At 38.4% G+C, this 13,582-nt stretch overlaps 1 protein-coding gene across 1 annotated transcript in view; it reads left to right on the top strand.

The window, feature by feature from the left end:
• LOC124264063 (piwi-like protein Ago3) overlaps nucleotides 1-8,538 on the top strand; it is a 28,192-nt gene extending 19,654 nt beyond the window's left edge. The window contains 9 exon segments of the mRNA XM_046698783.1: nucleotides 2,216-2,356; nucleotides 3,280-3,582; nucleotides 4,036-4,131; nucleotides 4,505-4,621; nucleotides 5,729-5,923; nucleotides 6,124-6,309; nucleotides 6,510-6,580; nucleotides 6,919-7,096; nucleotides 7,670-8,538. Coding sequence (XP_046554739.1) covers nucleotides 2,216-2,356; nucleotides 3,280-3,582; nucleotides 4,036-4,131; nucleotides 4,505-4,621; nucleotides 5,729-5,923; nucleotides 6,124-6,309; nucleotides 6,510-6,580; nucleotides 6,919-7,096; nucleotides 7,670-7,756 — 1,374 coding nt within the window. The 3' untranslated portion in view covers nucleotides 7,757-8,538.
• Nucleotides 8,539-13,582: the final 5,044 nt, after the last annotated feature.

Here is a 13,582-nt window from a genome sequence, read left to right as displayed (position 1 = left end):
CACGCTGGAATTCCTGCAGCAGTTGCAGACACAATTCTGGCTTTGAGGCGGGATTCGACAAACGCTCAGTATGAGGATAGGTGGTCCTGCTATGCGCCGCTGGTGTTCAGATAGGGGATTGCAGATCCCTTTTCTGGGCGGATTTAGTCCGGTATTGGAGTTTTTGCAAGCTCCGCTTTGGAAGAAGGCCTGGCTGCTTCGACCATTCGCGGCTACTCCACCGCTATTTCCACTTTTCACACCCCTGTCGATGGTGCTCTTCTGGGGCAGCACCCTCGCATAGCGCTTTCGCTGGCTGAACGGGTTCGACCTGCTCTCAGGCTGTACCAGTCCACCTTTGGGATTTGTCAATTGTGCTAGATTGGCTGTCCGTCCAACTTTCTCACACCTATCGGCTATTTCCATTCAGTTGTTAACTTGGAAGGCTGTTTTTCTGGTGGCGGTAACATCTGGACGAGGGTCGGCGATTTACATGCTATGTCGTCCGACCTCGGCGCTGACTGTGTTTCACACTGATCGTGTCAGTATTCGGCCTCCGGATACTTTACGCGAAGGTCGATCCACGCTTCCATGTGACAGCTCCTATCGAACTTCCCACTCTTACCCAGCCTTCCACATCGGGGACCTCTCCCAACGCAGCACTCACCCGCTGGATGCCCATAAGACACTCAAAGTCTATATCAAACTTAACGCAGGGAACTGCACGGGTACCCAGCTGTTCTGTTGTTACGGTGGCGGGAGAGGTTGGTGTGCCAGCGAGCAAACAGACTTTGTCTCGCTGGATTGTTTCGTATTTGTGCCGCTTTATCGGGCTAAGGGCAAGCCTCCCCTTGAGGGGTTGAAGGCTCACTCGGTCAGGACAGTAGCCATCAAAAGCTTTTGCATCGGGCACTCCCATTGAAGAGATCTGCTCTGCCGCTATTTGGAGCCGCCAAGCACGCTTATTTGGCACTATCAGCTCGACACACATCTCGTAATCGCGGCGAAGCTTTGGCCATTCTGTTCTCTCCAGTGGACAGTGTCCTGCCACCCTGACCAAGTGAGTCTTGGTTCATTGGTTTTGTTTGACGCTACTGTACAATACTGTGTGTTATTGACATGTCTGCTACTGGGAGCTAACTACCCACATTTCGCCTCTCTCACGGAGTAATAGGTCGACAGAGCGGTTTTTGACATTCCCCTACGGTGCTCACTAATCCACACGCAGTGGTGGGGCTTTGTTGACATTCGCACTCATGTGCGCATTGCCTATGCTAACATATGGAGGTCGCCTTTGAGCACAAATCCTCCCTGTCAGTTCCCTCCCATAATGCCTCTCAAGGAAGCTTAAACTGGGACATGTGACAGGTGAGTGTTATGGCTGCCTGTTCAATTTTTCCCATTTACGATAGCTATTTGTGTGTGCTTGACAGAATTCCTCCTCCCTGGCCTCCGGGTCTTTGGGAGTCTGTGTTTATGCATAATATGTACCCCAAGGACGATCTCTATGAAGAAGAATTAACCAAACCTGAAGAGGTTTAAATTCTTTTGAAGAGAGTCGTCCTGGGGTAGGGCCTCCCGGCCTCCCGCAATTCTGTTCACTGATGTATTCAGCAGAAGGAATGATGATACGGGCCTAGGTGCTTACTCCAGTTGGTGCGCATGCTAACGGGAGGTAACTCCGTGAGGTGGGGGCACGATAATAAATAAAAGAGTTTATTTATTGTACAATCTTTTATTCAAAAACATTGATACAACTGTCACAGGACATTTTCAGCTTGGAAAATGTAAATTGCTAGCAATATGGCATATAAAAACGATGGCATACACAGTTTTTATTACTAGAAAAAAACTGCTAAATCGCAGGTGCCAGCTATTCATGAGACATGACTTACTGTGTATGAGTGTGCTCAGACTGTGGGGACTGTTGCTGGTTAGATACCACACAGACAGATATTTTTCACTTGCGTTTAATATCATTTTTTTGTAGGAACTTCTTTTAGCATTTGTTTAGTCTTCCTCAAAATGATTGTTTTCAGAGTAATATCAGGAAGTGCAAAAACATTTGAGCACTTATAAGTACAAAAACACAGCATAGATAGAACATGGATGATTTGTCATTTTTTGTCAACCATAAAACCTTATCTATCTCTTCTGAATAAACTCTTTCTCTTGTTGCTCATGAAACTGTCATATCATTCATTCATTACCATAGTTTTCATGTTTTGTGATCCAGGACATTGCGGTTCACACTCGGGTCACACCTATGCAAAGAATTATTGCAATGAAGAAATTCATCAGGAGCATCAACACCAACGATGAGGCAAGGAAGCAGCTGGAAAACTGGGGTCTTGAGTTGGAAACAGAGACAATAAGAGTATGTTCAACAATTTGGTGTTCAATTGGGAGAGAAATTAGATGTATTAGACCAGTTGTGTGCCGTTTGTATTTTTCTGAAATATGTTTTGTGCTCTTCATCATTTTTATTGCCCAGAAGACTTTCCTGCTACTTCATGGCATTTGTTTTTTCAGTTTGTTTTCTCTTGACAGTTTTAAAGGAAATTATCCCCAACCAGTGTGCAATCTTTAGCCTTGAGTTTCTAGGCATTCATCACTTTGGCCTTTCAGTGAATTATTTAGTGGGTTATAATAACTTTAAAATAATGCAGATTATGGTCATAAAATGCATCATATCAGCATGATGAAACCTTTGTCATGCTAGAAATTCTCATCTATTTTTGTAATCTTTTGCTTAGTTTCTACAATATTGGCCTATTTATTTAGTGGGCAAACTGTTCCTATTTTGCAACATTACTTTGGTTGCTTAGTTTTGTATGAAGACTATAATTACTTGTGAAATAAATACACCATGTACATATCAATAAATAATCCTGTGAAATTCATGTGATATGACCAGTATGCTGAATGTTTTTTGGCTTTGACTGAAAATATATAGGGGTCAAGTTTATCATTCAATAAGTTCTGAAATTCAAAATTCATGTATTTGGGGTGTTTGAAAGACAAATACTTACAGTCAATAATTTAAACATACTAAAACCTTTTTTTGTGTAAGCTTATGTTTTATAGATTCGATAATCGTTAACATTCTTTGGATGCAAGAATCATTCTAATATATATATAGGCCGCGTAGCTTGGTTGCTTGCGAACCAAGATACCCCAATGTCATGGATCGTTGTCTGTCCAATGCAAGTTATTACAACAGTTGTACTCATCAATTTATATATTGTTTTAATGTGCATTTTAAAATTGAGTTTCACTGTTCATTATCACTTTTGGTAGATTGAGGGTCGATTGCTGAAGGAGGAAAAGATAAAAATGCGTCAGAAAGACTTCATGGCCGGTCCAGAAGCTGATTTTGGGCGAGATGTGACCAGATCTGAAGTGCTTGTTGCAGTTGATCTTCGCAACTGGATTGTCTTATACACTAAGAAAGACACGCCCAGAGCTACAGAATATATACAGATGATGAAGAGAGTGTGTCCACAAATGGGCATTCAAATTCAAGAACCATTAAGACGGGATTTGAAAGATGATCGCACAGAGACGTTTGTTAGAAACTTACGGGAAAGTGTCAACCCAAGGGTTAGTGTAAAGTTAGCCTTTTATGAAAGTCTCTCTGTAAATATAGTGGAAATGATTGATGTGATATGTGAGTTAAAGCTTGATTGCATTGACTTGATCATTCTAATATTTCATTCAGATTCAGTATTACATGCTGACGACAAGAACCACAAAAGATAATGAAACATCCTCTTTTAATCTTACAAAGAAGATGATAATTTAAGTAGCTATGTGAACAGATCTCAGTGAGTCAAATGAGGAAAAAATATTTTGTAAATACTGTATAGTTCAGAATATATGTTAAGGTTTCACACTGAAATCATAAGGCAAATACCAACACGTCAGATTGCTTGTATCCTGATACTTCAACCACCACAATATTCCCATGCAAGAATAGTCATATTATGCTGAAATGGATATGTAGATATGTAGGTATGACTTGTTTTAACCCATGTTTCTGTGATTTGATTATAGGTTCAAATGGTGGTTGTGATTTGTCCTACCAGCCGAGATGACAGATACTCAGCAATCAAGAAGTTCTGCTGTGTTGAATGTCCTGTGCCTTCACAGGTATGCATTGCACATTTTCAGTAGATAGCATGCCATTCAGATAGACTTCATCCTGCCTTCAGTTAAAATAATAGGAAAGATGAATCAGCAGTTTCATTATACTTTGATCACTATGATATCCTGATGGTACACAAGAGTTCATAAAGTCCACAGGATTGAGGGGTCAAATGCTTATTGTCAGGAGGAAGTCAGAAGTCTTTGGGTTCCTTTTTAGGGAATGCCTTTAGAGTCTCAGTACCGATTTTTGTCAAAAGCAGCAAACTGGTGACAAATGGAATAGGGTTGAGGCCCAGATTTAGATTACTTTAGGCCAGTGAGGCCAACAACAAAACAAAATATTCACACTCTCTGTAATTCTTCAATTCTCTTCCAGGTTATTATCTCCAAAACAATTGGAAACCCAAACAAACTGCGAAGTGTGACTCAGAAGATTGCCCTTCAAATGAACTGTAAACTTGGAGGCGAGTTGTGGGCTGTGGAAATTCCTCTGGTAAAGATTTTAGTAGTGATGTGTAATATCTACTCAGTTAAAGGTGGATACATATATGAAAGAGTAGAAGTTATTACAAATTCAATATGAAGCTTGTCAATGAATTTTGGTACACTCAAGTTCATATATAAAAGTTTAAAATTATGGACTAGTCAAATAAGTTTGAATCGCAACATTCCTGTCAAGGTAATGAAAGCATTTCTAGTTATATGTACATATACTTGTGAATTGTGTCACTACATACTCAGCATTCTTGAAACAGGATTTGTCTTCAGGGACAATTCAAGATGTGTTTTTCATACAGTACATTAAAGTTTGCCCAAAGTGCAGGGCCCACCTGAAATATGATTGACTTGTCCCTAGTTGGGGACTAGGCGAACATTGTGCATATGAGAATTCTGTATGGACCATGAATATATTTCAGCTTAACTGTCTACTTCTCCATCCATGATAACAAGAATTCACTGTACATTCATTATCAAGGTTTGAACTCCGTTCGTCTGTCTGAGATGATGGTGACTTTCTCAAAAAGCGTTATAGATAGGAAAGCCAAATGTGTGTTTTCAGCACATGTATGCCTGGATGGAGTTCAAAAACGGAAACCGTGTTACAGTTGGTTACAGAGTTATGGCCCCTGTCATGCGTTTCTTGACTTAGTGCATGGTATCCCCAATGGGGACAGATTTTCTCAAAAACCATTATAGATAGGGAAACTCAAATGCCTTGATGGAGTTCGAAACGGAAAACGTGTTAGGATTCTTTACAGAGTTATGGCCCTTTGTCAGAAGTTTGTTAACATTGCACGGATTTTCTCTGTAACCGTTATAGATAGGGAAACCAAATATGGTATGTTTTTTCAGGACATGAATGTCAAGGTGGAGTTAGAAAACAGGAACCAAATACGATCAGAACACTGTGGCAGGGAATATTGATGACCATGTCTTCTTGTTCAAAATGGCTGTTGTTTGCAAGTATCATTTGAGTGTTCTATCATGCCTGTCCTTAAATGGTGTTCAATATGTTTTACAATTATTATATTTTATGTAATTTTAGCAGATTATGATCTTTACACATAGATCAATAAATGTTCAAATTAATGATTTACAGAAAGATCTGATGATTGTGGGAATTGATGTGTATCATGACGCAACAAAAGGCAAGCGCTCCATAGCTGGGTTTGTTGCCAGCACCAACCGCACATGCACTCGTTGGTTCAGCAGAGTGCACTTTCAGCTGCCACATGAAGAATTGGTCAATGGACTAAAGACAAGTCTTCTCTCTGCTCTTAGAACATACCATGAGGTGAGTCCTGATCATTGTTCAGTGTTCAGTAGGGCTGTTTATTGGCAGCCCAAGTTGTCAATGCTGTCATTTTGCGATGTTGAAAGGTTCTATTGATATATGATATCTAATTTTTGTAATAATATATGTCTGGTCAGTTTGATTGTAGATGGCATTTCATTTGAGTGTGACGACTATAGTTTTAATTTTGTAACTTTCAGATTAATCACAAGCTGCCAGAGAAGATCATTGTGTACCGTGACGGAGTTGGTGATGGACAGCTTAAGGTAGTGTCAGAACATGAAGTGAAGCAGCTGGCCACTTGTTTCAAGCACTTTCCCAACTATGAGCCCAAATTGTCTGTAGTTGTTGTCCAGAAGAGAATCAACACAAGGCTTTTCTACCAGGTATGCCATATACTTGATAAATATCTTCTTTAGCTTGTATTTTTGGAACGTCGAACACAGGATACTAATTGAGTCGGATCAGCAATATGAGCTTCCTTTTTGAAAGAGACCCTGTTGCATCCAAAATGAATTGATATTTAACCTTTCTGCCAATTCATTGTATCTTGATACATCTGTAAGTTTGTGTTTTGTTCTTGCAGACTGGACCTGACAGGATAGACAACCCACCACCTGGAAGTGTCATGGATCACACCATCACACGTAGAGACTGGTATGTTAATGTTCAGTACCTCAGTTTTACTTTGAGGATGCTCTGATGTATCTAATACAAGTATTTGCATTACGAAAAACAACATTCATATTGTTTTGCCATATTAAAAATTGTTTTGTGAAATAATAAATACTTCGAACAGTAACATCTAGTATTGATATATGTCATAATCTGCAGACTCAGACTGCCAGGCAAAGTGACACACCAAAATTCATACAATTTCTATAGAAAAGAAGTATTCAAAATCTTCAAATTGAGTGTACATTCCACACTGATCAGTGACTAAAGGAGTTATTGTAGGTAACAGCTGACCATGGTTCAATCTTCTTTGTTTTTAGGTATGACTTCTTTCTGGTGTCACAACATGTGCGACAAGGAACTGTGTCCCCAACCCACTACATTGTGGTCCATGATGGCTCTAGCATGAAGCCTGACCACATGCAGAGGCTGGCCTACAAGATGACCCACATGTATTACAACTGGCCAGGCACAGTCAGAGTTCCAGCACCTTGTCAGGTAAATGGTGTACATTGTCAATCTACCTTGACCTTGGGAATATTAGTGTCTGGTTGACTTCATTTTTGGAACCTTATTTGGAAACACTGTATTTATCTGTTGAATGACAACAAAATTTATGTAACACTTAATTATGAGCAAATACAAGTGCATTCTATTTCCTCAGTATTTCAGGATATTAGGATTTGGATTGAATATTGATAGAGTATTTGCTTCACTGATTCATTTGCACCAAAAGGTATTCTTGGATGGAATAAGTCCCCAGTACCTGATGGTTTTCTAAAATCATCTGATGGTTGTTAAAAATGTTGAGCTCAATGATTTATGTGTCATCAGGTGCCATTGCATTGTTTGTTAACCATGTTATCATTGTTCAAGTTACATAAAGTGATATATCCAGAATAGTGATGACTGGAACATGAAATAAGAGGCATCAATGTTCTTGAATATATGATTGTGTTATTGTCCCGCAAGTTCCGATAAGTACTATAAGAATACAGTAATATATTTAATTATTCATGTGAATATGTACACAACTATCATAATTTTTAGTCTGCTTACTCTTCTTTTCAGTATGCTCATAAACTTGCGTACCTGGTTGGCCAGAGTATTCACAAGGAGCCAAGTGAACTGCTGTCAGATAGGTTGTTTTTCCTGTAACATCACACTGAGCATACAGATGAATGTCCTCATGCCAGACATAAACTTCCATCTCAGGAAATGTAAATAGTCAGGCTCAGTCGTGCTTGCAAATGACTCAGTTATAAGTGTCAAATATGTGAGGCTGGAAAAGCAAGTGGTGCTCGTGTGAATGTGAGCTTCAGTAACAATCGACACTCCTCCATTAGAACTGACATTGTGATGATAACAATGTACTTTGTTGTCATACGATTCAACAGGATGGAAATGGTATGTGTATATTTGTTTCCATGATCATTAAGTTTGAGTTGAACCAATGAGTTACGATATGTTTGTTAGTTCAGTTCTCTTACAATAATTTATGTATTTCATATTTTGTGTTGTTGCTTGTGATTTTAGAAAGGTTTTAGAAGTTGAAAGATTGTAAAGGTGATGTGATAAATTAGCATATGCAGTATGAAGTGTATTTGGCAAGAAAACACCATGCAATCTACACAATGTGTACTTGCAACAACTGAAATAGTTCTGCTTGCCTTGTCTTCACTCTTTGATAAATAAGATCAATTTCATATGGGGCCTTATCATTCAGACTTTCAAGCTTGTCAGAAAGTAGAATGTTGAGTGTGTGGATATCTAGTCAAATGGCAAGATTTCTATTTTCTGACATGTTTGTGTATGTCATTAGCATATCGTGACACTGTACTCCAGTTCACAGTTTCATTCAGAGGTATGATCAGGTTATGAACACTGAATACATGGCACTTCATCTGACTGACAATAGACTATGCCGCAAGCCTCTGCATTCTTGCTTACTGGAAACTATACATGGTATCTCTAAATTGGGTCAAGTAAAAGGAGTAATTGCAGACAAAGTCTTTTTTGCGGCCATGTTTTATTTTTGTTCACCGAGATATGAAATCGGGGTATTGAACAGTATTAACAGAGTAATAGAATTATCGGTTGACGTAACATTACAACACATCTAGATGGTCTGTTTTCCCTGTATGAAGAATATTAAGGTAATGTTTTAACATTGTTAGATTTACTGCAATATCTCCTGCTTTCAGTGCAGTCTGCTTCTACATTGCCGGTTATGTTTTACACTGATACACTGCTTGTGAGTACAGTTGTATTATCGTGAACCTAGCATTGTCCAATGTACAGGATGAAATAAAAATCCTTTGTAGGTAAAATAGTGGGTAAAAAATGTATGAAGTATGAAACTATCCATAACTTTGAACATTAATACAAGTGTCAATACAGATGTTAATGAAACCAGGGCATCGCTTAATGAAGTTATGATTGGATGGGAGAAACTTGGGGGGAATTTGTCTTAAAAAACTTCATCCTTGTGTAAGTAATGCAGCAATCATGTTGAGCATTTCTCACACATTATTTAATGTTTTCAGAGACTGGTTTAAGTAATGTTTGGCATCTGCCAGACATTTATTAATAGGGGCGGTGGGGTAGCCTAGTGGTTAAAGCGTTGGCTCGTCACGCCGAAGACCCGGGTTCGAATCCCCCGCATGGGTACAATGTGTGAAGCCCATTTCTGGTGTCCCCTGCCGTGATGTTGCTGGAATATTGCTAAAAGCGGTGTAAAACCAAACTCAGTCAGTCAGTCATTTATTAATACATGAAAATACCCCTGTGCATTTGGAACACAAGCATAATATTTATGTTGTGACTCTTGCTTTTCAATCCTGTTCAGTGCAATGCAGTGGGTTTATAGCTTTCAATAAAAAGGGGACTTTTTCAACAATTATCTAAGTAGATGGTACATATGCTAGGTCTCTATGTAAACTCATGTAAATTTGGAACTTGTTTCTGGCAGCCAGCATACTTAATATGTCCGAGGCTCACATGTTGGTAAATACTCACTAACCCCTGGATACATTCCCTTTGGTCTCTTCACAAATTTTACTGTCCAATCAAGTATTAGCATGAGGGAAGAAGGTTTTAATAGACATGAGGACATTTTTTCTATCAAAAGAGGTGAGGTGGGGTAACCTAGTGGTTAACTCGTAAGCTTGTCACGCCAAAGACCCGGGGTTTGATTCCCCACATACCGGTAGGTACAATGTGTGAATCCGATTTCTGGCGTCCCCCCCCACCCTGATGTTGCTGGAATATTGCTAAAAGTGGTGTAAAGCCATACTCACTCACCCTATCAAAAGATGTTCGATGACTTTCATTTTAATGTCAGTCAGTTTTTAAAATAATAAATTTCATGCAAAATATTGTCATAATCTGACTGACAACCATCTTGTTCTTATTGCCCAACCCAACATTGAGGCTGGCTTGTAGCTCGCATTTTGATTGGTAGATTAGACCTTGGCAGTGTTCACGAATGGTGTTTCCAAGTAACAGGACATCGGGTCCTGTAAGTTTCAGATGTCTGTCTGACCCATTGAAAATTCACAGGACCCATAGAATAAAATTAAACACACATTTCAGATTTAACATTTCTTATAATTGGCATTGAAATTATTAACAAACATAAGATTTAAACAGCAAACAAGTGTCACATGTCACATAAAACAGCTTCAGTCAAAGTCATTTTTTTTTAAATATACAGTCAGACACTGGGGATGGCGGGTTGTGGACTACTATCGGACCGTTGGCGAATCTGCCAGATTTGTCAGAGGGTCAGATAATCGTGAACAAGGCCTTGGAGCACAGCAGATCAAATCAGCTGACGGGCAGGTAATTTTGATGTGAGAACCATGGGAATAGATTCAGTTGTTAACATTGATTACAGATATGCTAGCCTTGGAATTTCAGAGGTATATATCACAATACATAAATATTTGCGGAAGCAAATTTTCAAGCTCAATTAGGTGATAAGGGAGGAAGCCAACAATTGCATTGTCTGTTCTTGATGCTGGGCAGGAATATTATTATTTCTTAGGAATATTTACAAGGTGTGTCAAAGTTAGGTCAGAAAGTCTTCCAGTTGGTTTGAATGGAAGAGAGTGTGGTGAGTACATCTAGCTCATAAACTGAATTGTTTCATTTTATTCATGATCAGTGTGTCTTACTTTGAAACCCATTTTAACTTCACATTTGCTGTGAGAGACAAGCATCTGTGTGATTTGTTGATTTCTTTTAAAATAGCATCATTATTTTGAAACTTGATAGATTACCAAATGAGACAGTATAACAAGTTTGTTTTAGATCTACTGTTAATATTTAGTTTAGATATAATATCGTATCATAATTATGTTGGAAAAGTGAATGATAATTGTTCGATATTGCAATGAAGAAAATTCATATATGAGCTTTAAGATATGAAATAAATGATTTCTTATTGAGCACAATTGGATATTTAGATTATCAAAGAGTATACATCCAGTGGATTATACTTTTTTATTTCCATTTCCTTTAAGGTTACGTTTTTATTGATACATTTTAATGCTCCATAATTACCTGTTTATCTAAGAATGTTAATGGTAAGATACTTCATACATTTCAATGATCGTTTATTTTGTCATTTATCAAAATTGGAAACTAAGGTACTGATGAGGAAACTGCCTCAGATATTTTCATCTTCATTTGAACTGACCAACCGTTGTTCCATACATTTTATACGCAATTTAAAATGCTGTTTGATAATAAAATATAAAATGAACCTTCCTTGCAGTTTTTTGTTTACATATGTAACTGACCAGCTGCATAACTGTTGGAGTTACTAGTCTGAAGATTTGATACTGGCTTTGTTGACATTTCGAGTTCACTAGACTTGGATTTTTCTGTTGTATTTTCTCAGCACTCTCAGTCTGTTCAGTCATTCTGTCATGTCCCATACATCCTGAGCCCCGTTCCTCAAAGCGATCGTAGCGCTAAGATGATCGTACCTCCCATACTTTAACATAGAAGTAGGACTGTCGTAGCGCTATGATCGCTTTGTTGAACGGAGCCCTGATTAGTTTTGATAACGTTACATACTGATGTCGGTATTATGAGTTACCGGTTAATAACAGGATGATTTGCCCCACCTGTCTTCAGTATCCTCGTAAGTTCCTTTTATTGTAAATTATCTGCTGAAATGTGACCAAGAATATTATATTTCAAACCGGAGATTGTTTCAGGAGGGTAAAACAATAAATACATACAGGCGTGAAAATTGTTTTGTACTGTTGAGCATTTTGGTCAAGACAATTATTTTTGCCGCTATCAGTAGCGAGACCTGAAACGAACAACAATATCAGGGAAGTATGTTCTTGAAGACTGGTTTGGTACATCCATATATTTAGAGCAGCTATGCAAATTGAGATTGGCACAGGGGATTCGCTTGTGGGGAGTGACTTAGTGTGTAGAAAAAGGTGTGTATTAAAAGGTTCGTATCTTATGCACCTCTGAAGATCCTGGTTAGAATTGGTCTCCAGTCTTGTACATCGTGACTAACGGAAAATTGGTCTCCAGTCTTGTACATGACGACAATTGGCTTACTTGTGATACACATCAACCCTGAATCCGCCAAATGCATAGACCATATGCGTAGCTATGGTCATAATGACAATGATTGGATTGTGTTGTCCACACTCATTTTAATACATTTTGTAAAGCGCCTACTGTCCACCTTACAGATGCTATACTCAAATAATTATAGATCGGCGTCATGCTGCTAGATTGCTGCTAACAAACATGGTATGTTTTGTATGTCCTATGGGTGATCACTGACGAGATCACAATAATAAATCATAGACATGATTCTGCAGTAACAATATTTCAGTATTTTGACGAACGTTCACTGGTATCGTTAGTATTCGTCCTAGAGTATAGTAAATGTAATTATTATATGCAGTTGGTACGATATATGGCTTGACTACAGAGGAAACAGAATTAACATTCATTTTAAGGGTTTCTGTATGAATAGAAAAGCCAATGTGCAATTTTTTTAATAGTTTGCTTACTTTGATTTCGATTCCAACCTGGATAAATCGATAACTAAATATAATTCAGATTCATACTGCATTTCTGCATTTATAATTCATAATTGACATCTCACGCACGCACGCACGCACGCACGCACACCTGTAACAATACCTAGAAAGCCACTGTAACATAGGTAGAAATGACTGTGACGTGGATTTATGGGCACATTTTCATCTTGGCACAAGTTTGCATTATGTTTTGATAGGCCTCGATACAAGAACATCTTAGCCTCTCAACAATATTGACAGGAGCACTAATTAAGCACCACCCTCTTTTTCACATAAACGTAAGGTAAAACAATATGCTGATAAACAGAATGCCTGGTACTACCATCACAAACAAACATGTTGACACAAACAACTGGTACTGGTTTTGGTGTTGTGCAGAAAAGGTGTAACGAAGTTACTTCAACAACGCTTAAAGGTATCAGCCCCCAGCACAGCAGGAACTGGACCTTCGTATCATGCATTGAGAATCTGAAACTATTCCCGGTGCTGTGCCTTGGTCAGTTCTTTTAAGGTACAGGTAGAGAGGTACATCGAATCGTCGCTCTCACTGTATTGAAAAAGTTACATGTATTTTGAACTGCATAATGTTAAATCGGAAGATGCTATTTTTAAAAAAAACATGCTCAGTAAAGATGATCGTGAACATGCTTCTCATAACCTTATATTCTAACACCTTTATTACATCCTCATTTCTTGGTTTTACTACCCTATCTCAATCAATAAACTGTACAAAGCCTACCTGTTTAAATATGTGTTCCACTGGTATTTCCAGAATTTGTATACCTAAATCCAAACTAAATCAAATAACCGATTAAATATTTCAAAATCTGAGGAATTAATCCGGCGATTCTCAAAAATCTATGTTAATCAAATCCTAGCAACGTTTTCTGATTTACAGTAA

The sequence above is a fragment of the Haliotis rubra genome, unplaced genomic scaffold (assembly GCF_003918875.1).
Source record: "Haliotis rubra isolate DU_JTF1 unplaced genomic scaffold, ASM391887v1 Scf907, whole genome shotgun sequence".
Classification (NCBI taxonomy): Eukaryota; Metazoa; Mollusca; class Gastropoda; order Lepetellida; family Haliotidae; genus Haliotis; species Haliotis rubra.
This window is presented reverse-complemented; position numbering and strand designations above follow the sequence as displayed.